General features: G+C 38.8%; 1 protein-coding gene across 4 annotated transcripts in view; it reads right to left on the bottom strand.

Annotated features, from left to right (window-relative positions):
- The window catches only part of dmd (dystrophin), a 272,414-nt gene that overhangs the window by 152,541 nt on the left and 95,388 nt on the right, over window positions 1–24,485 (bottom strand). For all 4 annotated transcript variants that reach the window (XM_037973934.1, XM_037973936.1, XM_037973937.1 and 1 more), the window contains exons 14-18: window positions 23,635–23,790; window positions 22,920–23,090; window positions 19,857–20,039; window positions 14,044–14,178; window positions 10,245–10,394 (exon numbers count right to left, since the gene is read on the bottom strand). In XM_037973934.1, coding sequence (XP_037829862.1) covers window positions 10,245–10,394; window positions 14,044–14,178; window positions 19,857–20,039; window positions 22,920–23,090; window positions 23,635–23,790 — 795 coding nt within the window. The remainder of the gene's footprint in view (window positions 1–10,244; window positions 10,395–14,043; window positions 14,179–19,856; window positions 20,040–22,919; window positions 23,091–23,634; window positions 23,791–24,485) is intronic.

Raw genomic sequence — 24,485 nt, 5'->3', positions numbered from 1 at the left:
ATATTAGGTAGTTTATAAAACTGTAGGTTAACAAGTACTATACCTGTGTAAGTTGTCAACAAAATTGCAAGTCTTCACTGAGTTTTTTTCAACTTGCTTGTTGTTTTAAGAATTAGTTAATCCAATGAGTGTGAATAATAGAAAACAAAATAAATTCAAACTTGTAAACCCAACTCTTGTTTTTTAAAATCATTGAACTTGTATGTTGTAAAATCATTCCACCCTGAAAAAAGAAAGGTTCAAATGAATCATTAAAAGCCCCAAACTAACATGACCATAATTGTACAGTCTACTGAAAGGATGACATCTTAACCAGAAACTCCAGTTTCTATAGGAGAAGGTGCAACTTTTCTTTTAACATACTGTGTTTAAGCTTACACCCATTAAAAGTCAATAAATGACAATTTTCCAGCCAGTGTAGACTTCACACACAATATACAAACCGACTATGCTTTAAAAGCAAACAAACAAGCAAAAGCACAGACCATCCACCATTAGACACAATCATCCTAAGTGTACCCTCTTGAAGGTTGGACTCAGATGTTTCTCTCTCATGTTGTTTCTCGATGACCCAGCACATCAAGGTTGAAGAATTTCTGAACTTCGCATGGCTGATGTCAGTGCTGTGAAACTACTACAGTGATTCCTTCTGCTTTTTTCACTGGTGACTGTCAACAGGATTAGCTTGTACACGTACCTATTACCTCATTGAGAATTCTGTGTGAGTCTGTGCTGTGTGTATGTGATTGACTGTGTGTAACGGGTTACAGGTAAGCATGCTAATCTTATATAAAGGGATAATAGCTCCAAGTATAGCTCTGATCTCCTTGTGCCACACACAGTGTTCTCCTAATGTAAGCAGTAGATGTGACCAAGTATCTAATGGACAATCCCATAAAACATAGTGTGGAGTTACTGCCTTGTGTTTGGAAAATGTAAAACACAAGCATCATTCTCCCCATGAGAAGTCTATAAGGGACAAAACTTTAAAATAAAGAATTGCTGACAAAAAAATTTAATTGATGCTAATGCCTAAAAATCCAACATCCATCAACTTTCTTCTATATAAACTGTAGAAAAAGTGTAAATAAAAAAAACAAGATCTAAAGAAAAATAGTGGCTCATTAGAGTCACCATGGTAACCTCACACCTGTCTGTCACTCCCTGACAGCACTCTTAAAAATAGAGGCAGAATAGAAAGGCAGAGCAAAATGTAAGTCTCAAACAGTCACTGTGCAAAAACTATAAGCTATCTTGAAAAAAATTCTAAACTCTAAGGAGGAAACACATTTGGTTGTTTCAGATTTTTTTTTTCTTTTTGTGCCTTCAGAGTTTTATGTAAAAGTTAAAAAGACTCAATAGTTCCAGTTTTTGAGGAGAAAATTTTAAGCTTAGTTTAGGGTTGCAAAATTCCAGGAATTTTCAAAGTTGGACATTTTTATTGGTAATTAATGGGAATTAACCTGGACTGTAAAATATTATAGGTTGGCTCCTAACAGGGATTTTAAACATTGTTGAGGAAATATATTTTAGCATCATCTTGACTAAAACAATCAGATTTTATTGCTGTACCATAAGGTTGTGCAATTGGATGAATTTATTGACCATTGACGATAGGCTGAGTCATTCCACGGACGTTTTTTTTTCTTTCTTTTTTTTGCCTACGCATCCCCCACTCCACCCTCCCCAGTGTGCCACCAAGAGCAGCACCGATTTATTCACTCAAACTTATAACAGAAAGAAAGAGTAGCGTATGTTCAGAAAACATTTATTTGAACAATATCCACAGTGTTGGGAAGGGAAACAGAGACTGGCTTTTTTAAAACCAGTATAACTGTACTTACAGTTCTAGTGTTTCTGTCTGACAAACTCTGATAAGTATGAAACAACAAATATAAAATTAAACAAAAAAAAAAAAAAAATGAACTCCTCCAGCAGAGAATGTGGGCTACAATAAAAAAATCTTTTCCGCTGTTTTAAGTCTTAGACTGAGCGATTTGGCGAATACAAAATAAATAAATCACTGAATAAATAACTGACAAAAAAAAGTCCAGACGTCACCGGCGTGAATATATCGCCCATCGTAAGTTGTTGGACTGACGAATATCGGTTGAAAAAATTTTACATATTGCCCAACCTTACTGTACCATGTAATGAGAGGTACAACACCCTAAAAAATGATTAACTGTCACCTGGACATGTAGGGACACATAGAAGTAGCAACATCAAAAAAGTTTTGTTCAGAGGTGAAAATAGTTTTGCTAAGAAATACAAATTACTAAAATTGGTTTTGTTTTTATGTAGCAAAAATGATGCAAAAAGACAAAATAATGATCAAAATGCATGAAACACCTTAAGTTCAGAGCTCTGTACATAAAATTTAACATTTTTTGTGAATGAATTTAGACATCATAATGTGAATATTTTCGTTCAAAGTTGTGTACATGTATTTTAAAAAAGGATTAGCAACAACAACAAAACAGAAAACTGTACAAATGTTAAAAACCTGTTGTTTTCTACAGGTCAGGTGGTTGTGACAAAGTGATGTCACCAGTGAAGTTATCATCATTAGGTCATTAGATCTCTAACTTTTGTCAACTTTGGGTCATACACATTATTTGTGCATGACATGATCTGCCTGTGTTTGGATATTATACAGATTGTTGAAATTACCCCAGTTTTCAGTTAATTCCCATAATTCCCATGAAAAGCCTCCAGTTTGGAATATTCCCAAAACTTCCTAGTTTAACTTTCCTTGGAAAATTTTTCGGGAAATTTAACAGATATTTTCAACCCCTTTGCAACCTTAGCTCAGATACAATGGAAGTCAGTGGAAGCTAGGCTTGGCACTCTAGGAGGATTTGAGAGAAAACTAAACCCTAAAACAGTAAGAGACACACTATTTTGATGTATAAACTGTATAAGATGTGTAAAGACTGTGGAAAAAAGTTTCTTTGCAAAAATTTTGGAAAAATTAAACCGCTCAAAAGTTAGTGTGACATCATAACACTTAAACATTCTGTGGCCAAAATAATTAAACAAGTTGTGATTGCGTTAAAACCATTGAAGATATCAAAATGCTTTTTCAGACATGAAAAAATCAAACTTTCCAGAGCTCCAAATAGGGCTGGGTTTTCTCACTTGCTTAGCCAAAATCATGTTAATTTCTTTTTCTTTTTTTTCCCCTCTAAATTTTATTCATGTCATACAATGTACTGCTACCAAAACTTAAAACACACTATTCTAGATTGTGCCAAATGATTGGCACTATGCATTGGGCTCCTAATGAGAACCCATGCATTAGCTTTCATTGTTACCTGTTAAATCGGACTTCATATGAAATACATTGATCAGTTCATTGATCAGCTTCCTAAAGACAGTTGTTGTTGTTCTTTTAGCTGCTCCCCTCTGCAGCGGTTGGTACAATGAGTAAAACTACATAAAAGATTTGGCAATTGTTTTACACTGAATGGTCTTCCTTACGTAACCTGTGCAAATCTGCAGCCTTTGGATTACAAGACCACTGAGCTACCACAGCCCATAAGTTTTCCTAAGACAGTGTTATTGAAAAAAAAGCAGATTTTTATTTTTTTTTTAATCACAAATGACAGAAAGAAAGATTTCCCTTTTCTCCTCCATGTGGAATTTAAAGTGTCTGTTACATCATAATTACATCACAAAATACTACAGAATAGAAATAAAATTTCCAAGGTCCAACAAAACTGTGTAGAAATGTTTCTTTAAACAGCATGATTATGTTAGTAAAAGAAAATAAAATTCTTCAATCAGTCTTTCCGGAAATAAAATAAAGGCTTTACGACAATAGTTTGGTTTCTGTCTGGATCCTGGAATGTTCTGGTGGTTTTGCCTGCTGTTTCCATGTTCTTCTCTGTAGGTGGCGTTGGTAAATCCAGGTGGCTGCTGCAGCAGGTGTTTTCCATCTGGAGCTCAATTAGGGAGGTTTATAGGAGGCTGGCTGCCAACACCTCCCTGTCAGAGTGTTAATGTGTGTGGTGTTGCCCACGAACCAAGGGTTTCTTATCGGCGGGTGATCACAGTCAGAGTTCATGTCTGCGAACTATCTCATGTTGAAGAAGCCTCACCTATCTCTGGGATCACTGACATACCGAACCCTGCTTGCCTTCCACCGCCACCTGGGTACCGTGCCCCTCGGACGCTCACGGACCATGGAGCTTTCACCACCGTACTTCCTCACCCCTCCCAGGCATTCCTCTGCTACATCACCTGTAAGCCATTGCGCCGAAGGTTTGCACTCTCAAATATCTGACAATGCAGTAACCAGAACTCTTTCTCACAGTGGACGATCTGTACCCGAGAAGCCTGTTTTCCTGTTCTCTCCAGCCTGCAGTCTGTTTAATAAACATTTCTTACCTTTTTACCTGGTCTCCTGAGTGTGTTCTGCATGTGGGCCAAAACGATGAATCCCTCGCTGCAGGAATAATTCAGCACTCAACCTCTCCACTAGGGGCAGGATTCTTTTTTGTAGGGAAGAAGGATGGTTAACTTCGGCCATGTATTGATTACAGAGGACTGAACCAAATTACAGTTAAGAACAAGTATCCCCTACCACTCATCTCATCTGCCTTTGAGTCCGTGCAAGGTGCCACTATTTTCTCCAAGTTAGATTTACGCACTGCCTAACATCTAGTCAGGATCCGTCAGGGGGACGAGTGGAAGACTGCCTTTAAGACTTCACTCGGTCACTTTGAATATCTGGTGATGCCCTTTGGACTATGTAATGCTCCAGCAGTGTTTCAGGCACTAGTGAATGACGTTCTCCGAGACTTTCTAAATGTTTTCATTTTTGTCTACTTGGATGATATTCTGATATATTCTAGATCTGTTTTGGAGCACCGCCATCATGTCTGTCTCGTCCTGCAACATCTCCTGGAGAACAGACTCTTCGTAAAAGCTGAGAAGTGTGAGCTCTATACCTCCTCAGTTCACTTTCTTGGATACATCTTCAAAAGTGGGCAGGTTCGGTCGGATCCAGAGAAAATCAAGGCTGTACTCGACTGGCCCACTCCCGACAACCGAAAACAGCTGCAACGTTTCCTGGGATTCGCCAATTTTTACAGACGCTTTATCAGAAGCTACAGTCAGGTTTCAACCCCTCTCACAGCTCTCACGTCCACTAAAAGGACTTTTATGTGGACTTCAGAGGCGAATCAGGCATACAGGGAATTAAAAGAAAGGTTTTCACAGGCACCTATTCTAGTTCAACCTGATCCTCTGAAACAGTTTATGGTGGAGGTGGATGCCTCAGATTCTGGGGTTGGAGCCATTTTGTCTCAACGATCTGATCATGACAGTAAACTACATCCATGTGCACTCTATTCACGCAAATTGACTCACAGGAAAGAAACTATGATGTTGGAGACCGCGAGCTGCTGGCTATCAAATTAGCACTCAAAGAATGGCATCACTGGCTGGAGGGGACAGAGCTTCCAATCCTAGTTTTGACAGATCATAAAAACTTATCTTACTTCTCATCAGCCAAATGTCTGAATCTTTGTCAGGCCCAGTGGTCGCTACTCTTTTTCCGGTTTAATGTGAACATCTCTTTTCGTCTCGGTTCAAAAAATGTCAAACCCGTTGCATTATCACGCCAATATTCACCTGATGATTCGGAACCCGAACCAGCCACTACTCTCCCACCAGGATGTGTTGTAGGTTCGCTCACTTGGGGTGTAAAGGAATTAGTTCTCCAGGACCAACAGAAGGAGCCGGATCCTGGTACAGGCCCAGCCCACAGAATTTACGTACCTACCGTAGTCTGTTCTCAAGTGCTACATTGGTTCCACACCTCCAAATTCTCCACCCATCCAGGTACCAGCCGTACCATTGCCTTAATATCCAGGCACTTTTGGTGGCTATCTCTCCATAAGGATTGTAAGGAATATGTGCACGCATGTGTTGTGTGTGCTAGAAACAAGTCTTCTTACAGACCCCCCTCTGGACTACTTCAACCACTGCAGATCCCCAAGCGACCGTGGTCGCACATCGCTCTGGACTTTGTCACTGGTCTCCCTGCATCTCAAGGTATGACTGTCATACTCACTATTATAGACCGATTTTCAAAGACATGTCATCTTGTGCCACTCAGGAAACTTCCCTCCGCCTTTCAAACGGCGCAGTTACTGGTTCAACACGTCTTCCGGCTACATGGCATACCTCAAGAAATCCTCTTGGACCGAGGGCCACAGGTTGTATCACAGGTTTGGAAGCAGTTTTGTCTGGCTCTCGATGCTAAGTTATCCCTCTCTTCTGGCTATCATCCACAATCCAATGGACAAACTGAGCGTATGAACCAGGAACTGGAGACCACACTCAGATTCTTCACGTCAACCAATCCTTCTGACTGGAGTACATTTTTGCCATGGGTCGAGTATGCTCACAACTCTCATGTTTCAGCAGCAACAGGTTTGTCCCCTTTTGAAATCTCCCTGAGTTATCAGCCACCACTTTTTCCCTTTCCACTAAAGACATTCCGCTTAAGTCTATGTCAAGAAAACTTTCACCCAGGTTTATTGAAAATAGAATAAGATAAAAATGATAAAATAGAATCAGTCATCAGTCCCACAGCAGTCCGTCTACGCCGTCCTGCAAGTCCTCGTGTTCCTCCCACATTCCATTTTTCACAGCTCAAGCCAGTCAGGTCCAGTCCACTGTGCCCTCCGGCCGAACCCCCTCCACCCACCCGAGACTTTGAGAAGCACCCAGTGTATACGGTCAGTAGGATTGTGGACTCCCGTCAGCGGGGTAGGGGCTGGCAGTTCCTTGTCGACTGGGAGGGTTACGGTCCAGAGGATCGATCCTGGGTGCCCCGCTCCTTTATTTGGATCACAAATAACACTCCCTGTCAGAGTGTTAACGTGTGTGGTGTTGCCCGCGAACCAAGGGTTTCTTACTGGCGGGTGATCACAGTCACAGTTCATCTCATGTTGAAGAAGCCTCATCTATCTCTGGGATCACTCACATACCGAACCCTGCTCGCCTTCCAACGCCACCTGGGTACCGTGCCCCTCAGACGCTCACGGAGCTTTCACCACCGGACTTCCTCACCCCTCCCAGGCGTTCCTCTGCTACATCATCTGTAAGCCGTTGCATCGAAGGTTTGCTCTCTCAAATATCTGAAAATCCAGTAACCAGTTACTGTTCTCTCCAGGCTGCAGTCTGTTTAATAAACATTTCTTACCTTTTTACCTGGTCTCCTGAGTGTGTTCTACGTGTGGGCTAAATCAATAGCCAAAACGATGACAGTTTCTTTGACTAGCTGCTCTTCCATCTACCTACCCGGTCCTGTCTAAGCTTCTTACCTACTTTTAAATGACTGTCAAACATAGCTCAGAGTTGCCTGGTCTCACCTCATTTTTTTAGATGCTGACAGTCAGACCAGGACAAAGGAAACCAACCTCTAAATAAGCCCCAATAAGAATGTGAAATAAGAGACAAACTTGTGTACACAGACACAATCTCCTATAGCTGGGGTGGCCAATCCTGGTCCTCGAGGGCCACTATCCTGCATGTTTTACTTGTTTCCCTGCTCCAGCACACCTGATTCAGTGGTTAAATCACCTCTTCATGTTCTGCAGAAGCCTGTTAATCACCCATTTATTAAAATCAGGTGTGTTGGAGCGGAGAAACAAGTAAAACACGCAGGACCCTCGAGGACCAGGATTGGCCACCCCTGTCCTATAGGTAGACAAAGATCGGGCATGTGAAGGAGAACATTAATCTGGTTCTATTGTTAGAGGAGTGTGTGTGTTTGTGTGGGTGATAAGTCAGTAACAATCACAAGAGGCAAAGACTGTATTGCAGTCATACTGTACGTTTGGATAACGTTAGTTCAACCATAATCAATCAATCAATCAATCAACTTTATTTAGATAGCACATTTTAAGAACCACAGGGGTAGCCAAAGTGCTGTACAATAGAAAGATAAAAACATTAAAAAGGAAATAGATAAAAGAAATAAACAGATAAATAGATAAAAAGAGACATACACATACGGGTTCACAGCAGGTATGTTTTAGGTGCCAAGAAAGACAAAAATCACAGTGTGTTAAAAGCCAAAGAATAAAAGAGATTTAAAAACAGGAAGAGAGGAGGCCTGTCTGACACTCAGGGGTAAATTGTTCCAGAGCTTGGGAGCAGCAACAGCAAATGCTCTGTCGCCTCTGAGTTTCAGCCTAGTTTTGGGGACTGTCAGCAGTGACTGATCAGCTGATCTTAGGGATCGGGGCGGGCAGCAAGGCTGAAGCAGCTCAGATAGATATGGTGGGGCCAAGTTGTTCAAGCATTTAAAAACAAATAACAGGAGCTTAAAATTAATTCTGTAGTGCACAGGGAGCCAATGAAGGGACGCCAAGATGGGAGTAACGTGCTCGCGCCTACGGGCCCGAGTTAACAAACGAGTGGCAGAGTTCTGAACAAGCTGCAGATGGACTAGAGAGGTCTGGCTAATGCCTACATACAGTGCATTACAGTAGTCGAGATGAGCTGTAATAAAAGCATGGATTAATTTCTCCAGGTCAGATCTTGTTAGGATTGGTTTGACCTTTGATATTTGACGAAGCTGTTTACTCCGGCGGCGCCGACGTTTACGCCGAGGGAGTGGAGCAAGGGTGTGGCAATGATGAGCAGGTATCCGGCCGGGGAAGAGAAACGGCTGAAGAGTTGGATGAACACCGTAATCATTGTCAATTTTTTACTAGATTCTTGGCAAAAAGGCGAAGATCCAGCAATGTTTGGCGATCATACACTAGCAATGAACCGGCACCAGGCAAAACAAACAAAAACAGCAAACACACAAACAGAGTTGACAGCAAGAGACGGCAGGCCACACACATTGGCGCCATCTTGGAAAAACGAAAAAAAACAACAGACTTTTTAAAATTTATGACAAGTTAGCCTGACTTAAACAGTACCAAATTAAAGACCTAGGATTCTTTGAAGGAATGCATATTGTTTGCTACTTTTCATGCCAGATGCCTTTTATCTTCTGGTAAGAAAGAACTTGTAGTCCTATAGTCAAACCTCAAAAATAAAAATATGTCATGCAAAATTGTAAGATGTCCTGTTCACTATGTGTTGTAAATGACTCTCAGCTACTACCACTTCAAATTTTAGCATATTACCAGTAGAATTGAATGAGTTATAGCCAATTTTGTGTTGGCAAATTCATGAACTGGATTTACTTAAAAAGTTAAATAGTTGTAGATGTGCATCCAATATTTACTTCCTGGAAGTTTCATTTAAATTTGCCTAGTGACAAAAAAGAGGACAACCATGAAAAAAATCAATTCTAACACACCACAGTGGGCCTTTTAGTGTGAAGCTGACCACATACCTAAAGCTTAAACACAAGGGAGTAGGGTTTTTCTCCCCAAAAGACAATTCCCCTACAGTTAAAGCCAGTATCCCACTGGGCTGGGACAGTTTGTGACTGGTTTGTAAAAAGCATTTACTAGCAAACCTCCAAAATTGTCACAAAATGTTCACAAGGGTTCATAGTTTTCTCACGTGACAGGCTTTGCTTGAATTTTGAACACTTTCAACCACCTTGTTGCTGAAAAGTGCTATATAAATATATTTGACTTGACTTGAACATGTTCCAAATAACTCTAGAGTCAAACTGCAGTCATATGGCTTGTTGGTTGCAAACACTCAAAATTAACTGAAACTGCAACTGAAAATTTGTCTACTTTCTTGCAATTTTCTAGCAATTCTGAGTCACCAACTAGTCTCCAACAGTCACTATTACTTGTAACTACAAACCTAAGAACGCAGATAGTAATGAGTAAAGCTTACAGGTGTTTCCAGAAAGAAGACATGCCATTTCAAAGTCTACCACAAGAACTGGTTTAGGAAAAATAAAAAGAAGAAACAATTCTTGAAAAGCCCAGAGGACACTGGAGCAGAACTGTTTGGGACTACAGATGAAAATTAGCCTGAGGCTAAATCTGATGTAATGCACTGAATCTTTTTACAGTTACATTATAATTGCACACTGTCCTGACTAAATAAATACATTTCAGATTAAACCAAAATCAAACTGTACCAAAGTAACCTGAAATGGGTCATGATCCAAAACCTATAAAATATGTAAGGATATTATGGCAGTGTGATGGCTTGGTCACATTTGGTTTCTTATAGCCTCAGGTTATTAACAGTTTGAGAACAAACAACCAGCAAGGTACGAATTCTGAGGTGGCTCTTACCCTTGCCATAAGTTCATCCCATCGAGTATTGAATGCATCCAGTTTCTGCTGGATCAGTTCATCCAGAACTCCACCGTCCATCAGTGTCTGGGCCAGTTCTCGAATCTGGTTCCTGTTGTCTTCTGGGTGCCGCAAAAGGATCACGAGACTCTGCAGACAAAGCCACATACAGGAAAAATGAACCATCAGAGAATCAGAACATTGATATCACATGAAAATAACACAGCAAATGTTCAATTATCATTCAGAATGAGGACGTAGAGCCACAGGAACTAAGGATATTACAAGTTTAAATAAAAGTACTATGTTATTACACAGAGCTGCTAACAAGCAAAGTAAACCTCTCCCATTATCAAAAGTTTAGCGATAAGATCACAAGATTGAAGCAAGTACAATAGCTTACACCAGCTAATAGCTAGTACTACTAGGGAAAAAGCGTATAAACTTCTATAACATCAAGAAATTGCAGTACAATATATCATTCAAACTGTGTGTTTGCATTATTTTCTGAAAACCAGAACCCTCTGAGAAGACAGGTTAAGTTTATTTTTGTTAGTCTTAGCTGTATGTCATTGTTATGGTCTTTGTTAGCCTATTCCTTATAAAAGTGTTTTGTGGTCATGCACATGAAGATGTGATTTGGTTAACAAAGACCCTTATGACCCTCTGGAGGGAGGGAAGAGCTTGTATATTTGGAACACATGGAGCAAGTCACTGCAGTTTTAAAGCTTTAATCTTGGCACTTTTCAGTTTGGATTGAAAAAGCTCTAAGAATGTATGACAGAAAGTCTTCAAAGAAACAAGAAAAGAAGACCAGTTGTTTTAAAAAAAACTTAGGATTTAACCTGTCCTGGATGACGGAGAATCTACAACAACATGAGGTACAAGAACAAGAAAAACTTAACCTTATCCATTTTGGATTCTCACTGGAAGCTGAATAGGGAAATCTTAGGATTTTTGATGACAATATGTCAGATACAATTAGTCAGCCAACAATGCAAAACCACTATATACAGGCACACATACAGACAGGGCTTCAGAGTGTGACCAGTTTTGGTCATATGAGCAACTAAAATTCTGTCCAGTGGAACCAGTGCAAAGTGTTTGAGCAGTCTCAGTGCAGACAGTGCATTGTGACAATACTGTCCCATGACAGAACGGGCAACCGTTTACCACCCCAAAGGTAAAACAAAGCTCTGTGGATCACAAGGCTGACTTGATCCAAGAAATCATGGAAAATTACATAATTTACATGATTTAATCTTAAACAATCCACAAAATGCTCTTCCCTATCTCCAATTGACCAATCCAATCATAATCCATCACTTTTCCCTAGTGCTGGGCGATATAACGATACATATCGTGGGGACGATAGAAAAGTGTCTATCGTGATATATTTTCTTCTATCGTCTCTATCGTCTCTATCGTTTCTGTCGTTTCTATCATAATTGTATTGATGATTCATGTAAATATTTCATAACGTAGGCTACAACGAATGTATTAGTGTTGTCACTTTGCATACAGTCAGTTTATATAAGTAATAAATAATAAGAAAAAAACAATTATTTTGCGAAGAACCTCTGTTTTACAACATGACGCTGCTTTACGCGTGGGTTTGCGACATGCTTTACAGCAGCGGCTTTCTGCGGATTTTCTATCACTGTATATTTTGACGGCATTTAAGTCATAGGTGCTGAAAGATGGAGACGCATGAAGTATCAAACCCGGGGTTGCAACAAGTAGAGACAGCTAGCAGGCAGCCCAAAAAGAAAGACTTTTACCAAAACGAGGGGGGACGTCTGTGATTTGGTACAAGAAGACCGACACGGAGCAGAAAAAGGTAATATGCTAACTCTGCTAATGCTAACTCTGCTATTAGACTGTTTTCTCATCTGACGCCAACACAACAAACCTCTTCTATCACTTAAAAAAGAACCACGAAAAAGAATATTTAACAATCCAAAAAGTGCAAGGTCAAAAAAGTTGTAAAAGAGCCGGGGAAAGTTGCGAAAAGTAAAACTATAGCCGGCCGAAGATAATGGAGTCTGTTGTCATTTGATACATATATATTGCTGCACTAAAATGCAGCAAATCTCATTTGTGAAAGTTCAGTTAAATGTCACTTCAAAATAAAGCTTGAAAAAAGTAAGAAATTAGATTATTTTTTCATATTTTTCAGAGAATAACTGACAACGTACGTAATTGTGGTATATTGTGTTATATATCATTATTATGATATAAAATTATCCATATCGTGATATAGGATTTTTTTCCATATCGCCCAGCACTACTTTTCCCTTCCATGTACAAATCAGTTTTTCAGCAGCAAAACATCTGTAGGGATGGTTTGAAGTCTTCAGAGAGGCACAGTGAAATACTAGTCTAATGGAAGCCTGTACAAATGGCCCATATACGTTTTTAAATGGGTTCAGCTCACCTGTTCTCAACACAGCCTTCACCTTACCCTCAATGAGTTTACCTGACACTTTGCAACTCATTCAGTTTCATAAGACCAACCATCGATATTAAAACTGAATTAATGTCCACAAATCTAATGGGACTCTTGAGACAAGAACATGGTTACATTTATCCAAGTATTTGGGTCAGCTGCACTGATATCACCTATGTATGTACATTTAGTCAAACTTTTTTTTTTTTTTTTTTTTTTCATAAGAAATTGCAGAGATTCTAATTAGTATCATGTTGATGCTTTGTTTCTGATTTTCTTTGCATTTTGTGTTTTTATAAGTACTTGTTTATATGAAATTGGCATAAAAATGTTTCTGGGCAGCTTGCAGTCAGTCACAGAAGGTCCTAGTGCACCTTTGCAATGCAGAATAGATTATAAAAGGCTTCAGGCTGATTTGATTACCATGATTTCATCTAATCACAACTTCTAGAGTTTTCCCTTAATGCGAAACAACATGGACATCCTCAGTGAATAATCTGTCTCCAACAATTAAGCAAAAAGCTAACCCATCCTGAAAGTCCTGGACAGACTGTTATCAGGTCACTTCTAGCACCATTGCTGTTTGCTTATTGCCCTGGGATTAGAAATGACAACACCATCATCAATCTTCTTCAGCCATCAACCAGAATGTGAATAGTTTTTGAAGGGTCATGGCAAGGTTTTTAGATACACATTATTAGTCTCTTGGGCTCCCAATTGCATGTGATAGGTTAAAGACTGTTTTGAAAGTGTCCAAAACTTCCACAGTGAAGTTGTGGTGGTTTCTCATAAAGGTGGCCCCAAAAATGAAGCATGGGAGACAGTGGTGGCAGCATATTCATGGAATAGAGCCCATGCGCACCAGCATGGCTGGGTTTTTGAGAAACTGAAACAGGACCAGCAACGTTGACCGCATGCCTAGGGTGTGATCTTGGTTGTGGCAACGTTGTGGACATGTGATCCAAAAGTTGCCCAGGGCAGGTGTTGAGGGTGGAAAAGAGTGCCTCAAGGATGTGGAAAATAGGACCTTTTTGGCAAGTACTTAGAGTGCATCAGGGCATATCAGGGTATCATGATTGCCTTCAAGCTATTTTGTCCAAACTCAACAAAACAAAAATGTAATTTTCTCACATTTATTGTATTTAGTAATTCTGTTTCTATTTTTAGCAATAAACTACTTAAAGCTGTATGAGGAATCATTGTCCTTTTCTAAATTCTGAACTGAATAAAGATAACCATCGAGTCTTGTAATATAAAAGGAGTTCTTGTTCCTTTGTCTAAAACCGAATAACCATTTTATTCCAACAGAGTTAGACTGTGGAGAGTCTTCTGCCTTCTCATGATACTTACATCCAGAGCTTCCTGCAGCTCCTCAGCTCTTCCTTCCAAGTTTTCTGTTTCATCCAGTTTCTGCTCCAGCTGATCCAAGAAAGCATTCTCCTGTTCCAAGTAAGACAGCAACTCGCACCAGCATGCCCAAACCTCCTGCAAACACGCACACCCACACACACACAGTGTTTATAGAAAAGAATGAAAGCAGAAGCAGTATGCAACACGGTCTATCCGTACTACTTTCATAAGAATTAAAGGTTGGGGTTAGTATCAAACACGTGTTTTTGAACAAATGTATTGATTAACTGATCACCAGTTTGATCACCTGTATAAAAGCAGGTTTTGTTGGCTTGCTGCTCTTGAGCATACAGGTGAGTGTTAACAAAATGCCAAGACGGAACAACATCAGCAATGACCTTACAGAAGCAGCTGCTGCTGCCCATCAATCTGGGAATGGCTAAAGGTCATTTCCAAAAAATTGGAAGGTCATCAATCAATCGCAAGACAAAATCTTCATAAAATTAAAACATTCAAGACAGCTGGATTGAATTAAAATAAATTTGACTGCATAAATTCACATTGGACCTTTTAGCGTTTTGTGTTTTATAAATTGCATTGAGAGGACTTGTGAACTGGGTATAGATATAAGCTCAACAGAACTGAAGTGAGAAGTACTCAGTTTGTTTTACCCAAAGCTCTCAAATTCATAGGGTATACTTTTTAATAACTCTAATATGAGTGTCTCAAATATAAGACATACGATGAACAGGAGAGAGAAAGAAGGTAATAAAAGTGGGAGACACTGAGAAAACAAAAAAGGAAATGAGAGTGTTACAAGTACAAGTGACAGCAGCAGAGTGTGGCTGTCTGCTTTTGTTAGCTTTATATTCACACATAGAGCTCTAACACAAAAGCATCTACTCAGCATTTGCAAGTTTAATCAGTATATCTACAACCACAATACTGAAAAAAATGGGACATTGTGTAAAATGTAAATGAAAATAGAATGTAATAATTTACACATACAGGGTTTCCCTCAGAGTACTAAAAGCCTGGCGGGTCGCCAGGCTTTGTTGACCCTGCCGCCAGGCTAAGCTCTGCTTGTTTATTATAAATACGTCATTTTTTTTTTTTTTTTTCACCCGCACCCCCAAAACTGCTGCCTTTATCTACCTCACTGCACGTGGGTACGCGAGGCAACAGTGACGCAATTGCCCTGTCCCTGACCCTGCGCGAAGGTCCCGTGCAGTATCACGTCGTGCACCTTTTAGAACTTGGCGCAGACCGTGCGTGCCGCGCTCCATTCGTAAGGGATGATTTCGGTGCTCTAGCGGAGCTGGTTCGCCTGTATTAGCGTGGAGCCCTGTGTGACTCTAATGAGCCCTGAGGCCGACCCTCCTTCAGCTACAGTTGGAGTTAGCAGGTCATCGGAGCCACAGCAATAAACATCGAATGAGCAGGTTTGACCAACAATGGTTAGTTGAGCTAAAATTCAGCGCGTGGCTTTACAAAACCGAATATGGTAAGCATGTTTTGTGCTTAGTGAAAATATTATCCTTGTTTACCAGTAAAATGATGCTATTAACTTCAGCATTAGATATGCTTTGTTTTGTTGTTACATGTAGTGATCCAACATGCAGCCTGTGCCACAAAAAGCAGAGTACAGGACACCATCTCTCTAATTTTCAGTTCTCTGTTGTTATTCATTGGCCTTGATGTGAGACGTGTGTTGGTGCCTTGTTTGCATTTTTTCATTCATGTTAATTTAATTTATTTGTAAATGTGACTCAAATTTGGATTCAAATTAGGTGCAAACAATTAGTATTTATTTTAAATGTATTTTTGTTTAAAAAAGTATTTCAAAAGTGCTTTTTTGTTAAACTGTAGTTTTACAGTATATCACATAATAAATAGCCATATTTTTAACTTTCCTGTCAACTTTATTCATTTTTTTTTACTAAATCACGGTCGGCCGACGATCGGCCGGTGACCTGCCACCTACCACCAGGCTTAGCCTCTTTTCTGAGAGAAACCTTGCACATATAAGCATTTTATTTACATTGGAACGTAGTAAAAATTAAATTACATTACCAAGAAATTGGACCATTTTTAGAAAATGGTCTGCACTTGCATAGCGCATCATCAAGTTCGAGGACTCCAAAGTGCTTCACACTACAATCAGTTATCCACCCATTCACACACTGATGGTGTGAATGGATGAAGCCAGATGTGAACATCATACAGAAACTGTCGTCTTTTCTTGACCAAAGCTCAATTAAACTGGACTGAGGCAAACTGGAAAACTTGTCTGTGGTCAGACAAGTCCAAATTTGAAATTCTTTTTGGGAGTCACAGATACCATATTCTTCATGCTAAAGAGGAGAGAGACCATTTGTTGTGTTATCAGTGCTCAGTTCAAAAGCATGCTAACAGACTGCACAGGATCTTTGTTTCAAATTTTGGCATGTATGGTGACAGGCGATATGCATTCCTTCAAGAATTTCTTTTTGTTTGAATACTTTTAATGCTCTCAGTAATGAATTCCATTTGGATAACATTTTTAAACCATGTTTAGGCTGCACAAGATTTTTATTTTAAATGTGTTTCAACTTCACTAAGGGTATAATGGTACATGTATTTGTACAGTGGTGGTTCGGTACAGATGTTTAGGTTGAGTACAGGGAATTAGATGATGAATACGTCAGTCACAGATAATCCATTTTACCTAACTTTTTTGCTTTGGTTGCTAGTGACAGAAAGGAAACAAAGGAAAATACTATCTGAAGTACTCTACACCAACAAAAGCATGTTTAGTTTAGAATAGCACACAGAAGCTTAAAGACCTACATGTATGATTCAAATTAGTGCTTTGTAAAAACTTCTGTGGTGCCAGTGATCACAGACAGCTGCAGTGAAGGAAGACAATGCATGTATAGCAAGCAATCGTGTCGCGTAGAATCCTTTGAAAAGTATTGTGGCAAGCAATTAGTATATTTATTTAATATCCCTAATATCAAGCATCATTTTTTCACACTAGCACTCAGCTTGCTGAGAAGTTTGTGTTTTACATTTAATTTACTTTGCATTCTCACATTGGGAAATATTATTCAGTTCTGCATTGCTTTTTATTTTGCATGAAGTCTTTTTTATTTTTATTTTATTTTCATAATTTTTTTCTCAAAAAATTACTGTGCAGTTACTGTTTACAGTTCAGATATGATACAAATAGACAGCAATGTATGACTTTTATTTTACAGTTAAGTTTTCAGCTGACAAATCTTATCGTGCTGTACATGATTGCTCCTTTTTGACCCTCCCCACTAAAAAGAATGGTTTGGTTTTTTTTGTTTCTGCTTCTAAGTGAATTACTGTCTGTAACAAAGAATTAAATAAAAGTAGCATTTGTTTTTCTTTCTTGATGCAGCAAACTGTGATCCTCATACTAAAATAAGTACCAAACTGTGACCTAGAAGTACCGTTACACCCTTACTATTCACTCATACACAGCTACACTACTCTGCTTTCTGTGCTAGTCTTTGTGTTTTTTCTGCCATACATAGGGGGGATGGTGTGACCAGCCTTCTGATTATTGGGCCACTGTTTCAGCACCTGAACCACTGCCACCTCATAGTCAATTTAAAGAGATTTCAGTGTACATAATTTTTCAGGGAAACATTTTCACCTGAATAAGATATTCTCTTTGTATCTATTTAAATTATTTTTATCATACAATTTTAGCTGAATAATTTTTTGAGGTTACTCATTAGGGTTTACATGCTCATAAAATATTGCTTAATTTCATTGAGCTTTAATTTGAAGAACATATTTAAAATTGAATAAAACAGCTCAATGTTGTGCAGTCATACTAACTGTCCATTCCCTCCTGTCTTATAATATATACAGCATCCACCCTCTGACAACATGAACAGAAACAAGCTTTCCAAAGGTGTCACTGTATAATCCCTAGTAGAAAATATATAATCACCTCTCTTGGGGCAAGTTGTTGTTCTGCTGCTCAACTGTTATTAAAAGAAAAAATTCAAAACCAAAACACAGATATCACAAAAGTAATTTCATTTAACAGCATTTCTAGTTTTGTAAAATGTAAAAAAAAAAAAAAGAATAGCTGTAGCAGTCTTTAAAGGTCTGTATATCACCTGCTGCCTTTTAGGCCAGAGTTTTAGACAAAGATCAATTTATTTTGCTGAGAAATGATAAAGTTGTAGTTGTTTTGGTCGAACCTTGTAAATAACCTTATGCAAGATCTCATGCTCAAAATATGTGCTGTGATACTACCATATTAACTTTTAACTCATTATCTGTAAAATTGACAGTTATAGCCATTTTTGTATTGCTAATGTCAATTAGCTGTGGCAGCCATCTTAAATTGGACTGACTCCAGCTCAATATTTGTAAAATTGGCTAAGTTATATCCATTTTTGTGTTTGCTAAGGTTGGCCACCTTGATTAAAGTGGTCTCCAAAAGCTTATCAGTTGTAGACAAGCCTTCAATTATTACTTTATGAGAGTTTCAATCATTTTTGTTCAGTGGTTTATGAGATATTTTGTTAACAGAGTTGGATCAAACAATTAATCCTAGAGAATTAAGCAAAAATCTTACACAATGACTAACACTTAGAGTACTGTACTCAGCTTCTACCGCATCAAACGATAGCAAAAAATGTGTAAAACTGACTAAATATAACCAGTTTTTTAAGGTCAGTTGGCCGTGGGGGTCATCTTGATTTGAATTAGCTTCAAAATTTTATCAGTTGTAGATGATCATCGACTGAATATTTCCTGAAAGTTTTATTGATGGCCTTGTAGGGGTTCAAGCGATAGTCATCTGTTATCAAAGTAAGTTGACTCCAAATAAGCAATGGCAAAATTTTAAACAAAAGATCTTGCACAGTCTGTCAGAATATTTGTTGGGTATTAGTCTCAGCTACTACCACAACAGTTTAGCTTAATAGCCATAAAACTGAGTTATAGTAGTTTTTGTGACTGCTAAGATTGCTTTGTTGTTGCAGCCATCTTGAATTAGACTGACTCTAAATGTTATTCAGTTGTAGATGTTGACCCACTTTCTGAAGGTTTCATTAAAATCCCTTTTTGGGGTTCATGAGATATTTTGCTACCTGTACAGACAAACAAACAAACACACAGACACAGGCAAAAAAAACATTATTGCTCCATCTTTGCCTTATAGCAGCAGGTGAGAAAAAGAGATTACCTTTCAGAAAAGCTAATTATATACAATCATTAAGTGCTAAACAAAGGAACATGTTGCTGATAATCTTCTTAAAAAAGGGAAGAAGATTAACAATTTTTTTAGTAAAAATTTATTGCATTAACGACATGGTTAACAGTTTACAAGTCAGTAAGACTGATGATTTAGAGTGAAAATGAGCAAAAAATAACAGTAAAAAAAGATTCCTCTACCTCTCTAGGTTCTCTTCCACCTGTTCCCTACATACTACAGATCACAATGTCGTCTGCAAACATCAAACAACATTGCCCAAGATGGGGCTCAAAGCTGAGTGATAAATATTGTCTTTCATTACTAAAGTTCATGAGTTCAGTTTTACAAATCCAAAATGTTCAGCTGGTAAATAAAATAGTTTATGTAATATCTATACTCTATACTCGTCTACATAATAAAACAGCTGAGGGATAATTCTCTGAAAGTGATCATTTTAGTCTAGTTGCACCATGTAAAAATATTATTACATCCCTTAATGGCAGCTTAAACAATATAAAACCATTTACTTAAAATTCTAAACAACCTATTAAAGTTTGACAGAAGACAGAAGAAGACTAGGATACTGCACCTCGAGAGTTTTACATTTCCCATCCAGTCGACTACACAAGCGCTGATAGTTGGCTGTCAGCACGTCCAGCTCTGAGCGCAGAGCATCGTGGGCCGTGGGCGGGGCCTTACCAATGAAACTGTTCACGCTGTCAGTCAGGAGTTTCACCTTCAGCTCTTTGGAGTGGACCTCTTCCTGGGCCCTCTGACAAACAGACAAAGAAAGAAAAAAACAAATGCCACTTTTCAAACATTATTTATTTGTAGATGTACATCTAAGGATTATTTCCTGAAAATTGAATTCAAATCCACCCCATAGATCATGACAGCTATGGGGCTAACGGACTGACAGAGTTGACTCAAATAGGTAATGGAAAATTTTTTACCAAAAAAGCTTTGGGGATATGTCTCAGCTACTACTATGCCACATTTTCACTCAATGTCTGTAAGATTGACTGAGTTTGAGCACATTTGGGTTTTTGAAGTTCAATTGGCTGTGGCAGGAAGAATCTTTTCCTCCTACTTTTTTCTCTGATTTTTTTTTGCTTATCATAGGAGGATGTAAATTATTTGGCTCCTAATAAAAGCCTTTAATACTTTTTATGTGATAGTTTTTGCAGCCTTTGTTTTATCCCTTTTAAGGTGCAAACCTTGGGATGCCAATTGCTACAAGCTAAGTGGTGACTGAAAACAGATCTCATACTGCCTGCTATCTCAGAAGCCAACAATATCAGCTCATAATCTGAGAAAATGGTGCAATAAAAATATTTAATATTTTCTAAATAATAGAGTAAAACTGGAAGATAAATATGCAGTAGACTGAGGGATGGCTACAATAACATAAAAGTGGAAAGAAGCATTTTAGCACATACTCTTCCACTGAGGCATGGAGCAGAAAAACTGAGCAGAACAAAAGAATAAACTGAGTTTCGTTTCCATTCAGAGTCGAATGTGGGAGTATAGAAGAGGTTGAAAAGTTGAGAAGAGCAAGGAGGGCAATATCAGTAAGAACAAGGAGATTGAAATCCGTTAGTTTTTCATGAAGCAGGGTGAAAGACTTCTACTGCTGAAGCTTACTGGGATTTAACAAAGCAAAGAGAGCCAGAAATTCACATAAAAAATATATTATAAAGTGTTTAAAGACAAAAAACTTGATGCAAACTGGTGGAAAAAAATTAAAGAATGTGAAAAGTAGAAGTAAGGAACTGGCAAAAAATAATCTCAAAGCTGTAAGTGAAAAGGATTTCAGCAATAAAAGAAAAGCATCCTGGGGGCATTATTGCCATTGACCGGTCAATTTCATGAAAAAAAAAGAAAGTAAAAGGTTGGATCTGAGCCCTAACTATGAATCTGTCAATGTTGACACCCACACTGCTTATTCACAGGAAAAAGTTTTTTTTTTTTGTAAAGAATTCAAGACTTGGTATCTGGGCTCTTCCTTAGAGATAGGGTGAGAAGCTCGGTCATCCGGGAGGGACTCAGAGTAGAGCTGCTGCTTCTCCACGTCGAGAGGAGCCAGTTGAGGTGGCTCGGGCATCTGGTGAGGATGCCTCCTGGACGCCTCCCTGGTGAGGTGTTCTGGGCACGTCCCACCGGGAGGAGGCCCAGAGGAAGACCCAGGACACGCTGGAGGGACTATGTTTCTCGGCTGGCCTGGGAACGCCTTGGGATTCACCCAGGGGAGCTGGCCCAAGTGGCTGGGGAGAGGGAAGTCTGGGTCTCCCTGCTTAGGCTGCTACCCCTGCGACCCGACCCCCGATAAGCGGAAGAAGATGGATGGATGAATTCAAGACCAAGTTTCAATGAACTATCCATGAATGTATCCTGCTTCAAGCCTGGTTCATGAAAAGTCTGTAAACAACTGTTAAACCTATTTTTTTTGTCTTTATTTTTTAACTCAGCTGACTTAAAGTGTTAAACCATATTTGATATAAGTCATAATTATATCAAAGCTAACTAGCTACGGGTAGATGCAAATGCTGAGTAAGAAGTCTCCCTACAGAACACAAAGCGATGGGTTGTCCACAAAGTGGGAGTGTCCGCCTAGAATGGGCGGATTGGATTGCAAAACATGATTGGCTGAATCAGGATGTTCCAAAATAGGACATGCAAGCTTAAATTTGCTAAAGCTGAACTAGGGGATAGCTAAAAGCTAAAGAATAAACAGATTCTAATAACCATACTGACATATTTAGAAGGCTTTAATAAAAGTGTCATGCCTGTTATTAATTTCAGAAAAAAACAGTCCATGTGCAGGTCTTCTGGTTGCATTTTTTAAATATATGAAGGGATCAGAGTTATACAACAAATGATGTGTAAAAATACAAAGTCTGATAAGTATAGTCACTATCTACATTAAAGGTTTTAACAAAAAAAGACACATAGGTTAAAAATAGTTTATTGCATCATCTAATTTTATTGTAAGACAGAACATAAATAAATGGTCCAAGAATTCCTTGAAACATTGGCAAATGTAAGCTGGTGCTTTCTACTTCCTGACTCTGTGGATTTGGCTTATCACATTTTGTGTGTCCAACCTGCCTCCTAAACCCCTTTAGTTTATTTGGGCCAATCACACTTCATGAGTCTAACCCACCCATTCAGAGAGGCTGGGAAGACCTGCCCCTTTTTGGTCTGCTGAGACCTTATTTGTTGGACAGTAGGTGGCAACTCAAAACTGCAAGGAAATGGACAAATTTTCAATTGCAGTCTCGCTGAATTCACATTTGTCTGTTAGGAGATGAAAGCGTTCCCCAACACATATTTTGAGCACTACACATCACACAAGATCTTACCTTAAAACTATGCCAATAACTGTTGGAGTCATCTAATCCGCAAAAACATGAAAATGGCTTTAACTTAGTCAATTTTACAGATATTGACTAAAATGGAATGTGGTAGTAGGTGAGAGTTCAAATAATACTTTAAGTGTAACTAATTTTGCAAAATAAGTTTTTTAAACTTTTCATACAACTTTTAATGCTAGGCCTTCTGTGTTGTATGTTTTTATACTCGGTTCTAAACTTGCGCTCACACTTCTCATTCCTGCAGCTCTGTTTCTTGGGATTATGCTCAATTTACAAACCTTGAGTTCCTCGACAGCCTTGCGTAGTTCTTCAGGGGTCTTGTATGTGAAGTCTCTCTCCAGATAATCTTCTTCAGCCTGGTTGATCCATTCCTGCATCTCCTGCATCTCTTTCCTTAATGCCATTGTTTTATCAAGGCCTCCTTTCAGAGCCGACTTCTTTGCATAGGCCTACACAGAAGAGGAATATGAATGCCTGTACCAGTACTTTGTACTTTAAACAAAAATATACAGAGGGGCAGGTTCACTACCGCATGCTATCTGCTCCAATTTAGCTTCAACATCTGTTCCTGCTTTTTGCTCCATTTCTGAGTGCTATTTATATGGTGAAGCAAACACACCCAGCAGATGTGAACAATTAACACTTGTTTTGCACCAGAACACAGAAGAATGAAGGTGTCCTTACTGCACAATCACAATCTGCCTTGTCCTCACAGGAACATTTTTTCTCCCATAACAATGACCATGTTTTGAGAATCAGATGACTTTTGCCATGACGTTTTATTTTCATAAATATGTGTGAGTTTTCCTTTAAATGCAGCATAATACCTTATTTAAATGTGGGAAAACTGCACCAGGGAAGTCAGACATCGTTCAAATGACTGGGACACTTTGCGAGAACCTTGTGAATTAGATGGAAGTGCGAAATCCAAAATTGCCCCCACCAAAGATGTGTTAGTAAATCAGAGCTGGAGGATGGTTAAATGTGACATACCTGTTTGCAGATATTCTCCCACTGAGAGTTAAGTTCGTCCAATTCTTTTTGGATGTGGATGGCAAACGGTGGCTCTGCCTCCTTTTTGAGGTACAGGCCCACTTCGTTGATACCATTGACGCTGGGTTGGATGGTGTGGATGTCATTCACCAGTGCCTGAACAATCAGAGAGCAGGATAGTTTACACAAAGAGAATTCAGAAGCTATTAAGTTCAGAGCACATATCAGATGTTTACCTGGTCACTCTTCAAATGTAAAAGTAGCCAAGGAGGTAAGGCACTTTGTGTTGCTCAATTTGTTTTTGTTGTAATCAGGGGTGGAAATTAAAAATTTTGTAAACCAGCCATAGTGGCTGGTGGACAAAATTTTTTACCAGCCACTCAAATATTTTACCAGCCACTATTTTTTGTTGTGACAAAAAGTTATTACATATGATGATGATGATGGAGGTGGGTGGAAGCAGTTGTGGTGCCCTACAAGCTGAACAACACCTCTTTCTGGACACTGCATGGAAATAACTAGACTTTTCTTATTTTTTATTTTTATTTTAAACCATTAAAAGATGCATGTCTGTACATAAAAAAAATTCAGACAAGTAAAATTTATTTATGTGGAGTGTTTTTGAAGTTTTTTTTGTATGTAAGTTGTAATGTTTTTCAGACACTTGCTGCTTTTAATGCATAGATCTATTTGTGCTACCCGCTTATATTTAACAGGTAGGATATTCTGATGAAGGAAGTGATTTTTTGTGGTTTTAGAAAGGTTTTTGTTGGGGATATAAATTGTTCCAATGCTATACTAAGCATAACTCCTAAGCTCCCACTTCAGTATCCGATGATATTTAACATTAA

This window comes from Kryptolebias marmoratus, linkage group LG23, assembly GCF_001649575.2.
Source record: "Kryptolebias marmoratus isolate JLee-2015 linkage group LG23, ASM164957v2, whole genome shotgun sequence".
Taxonomy (NCBI): domain Eukaryota; kingdom Metazoa; phylum Chordata; class Actinopteri; order Cyprinodontiformes; family Rivulidae; genus Kryptolebias; species Kryptolebias marmoratus.
This window is presented reverse-complemented; position numbering and strand designations above follow the sequence as displayed.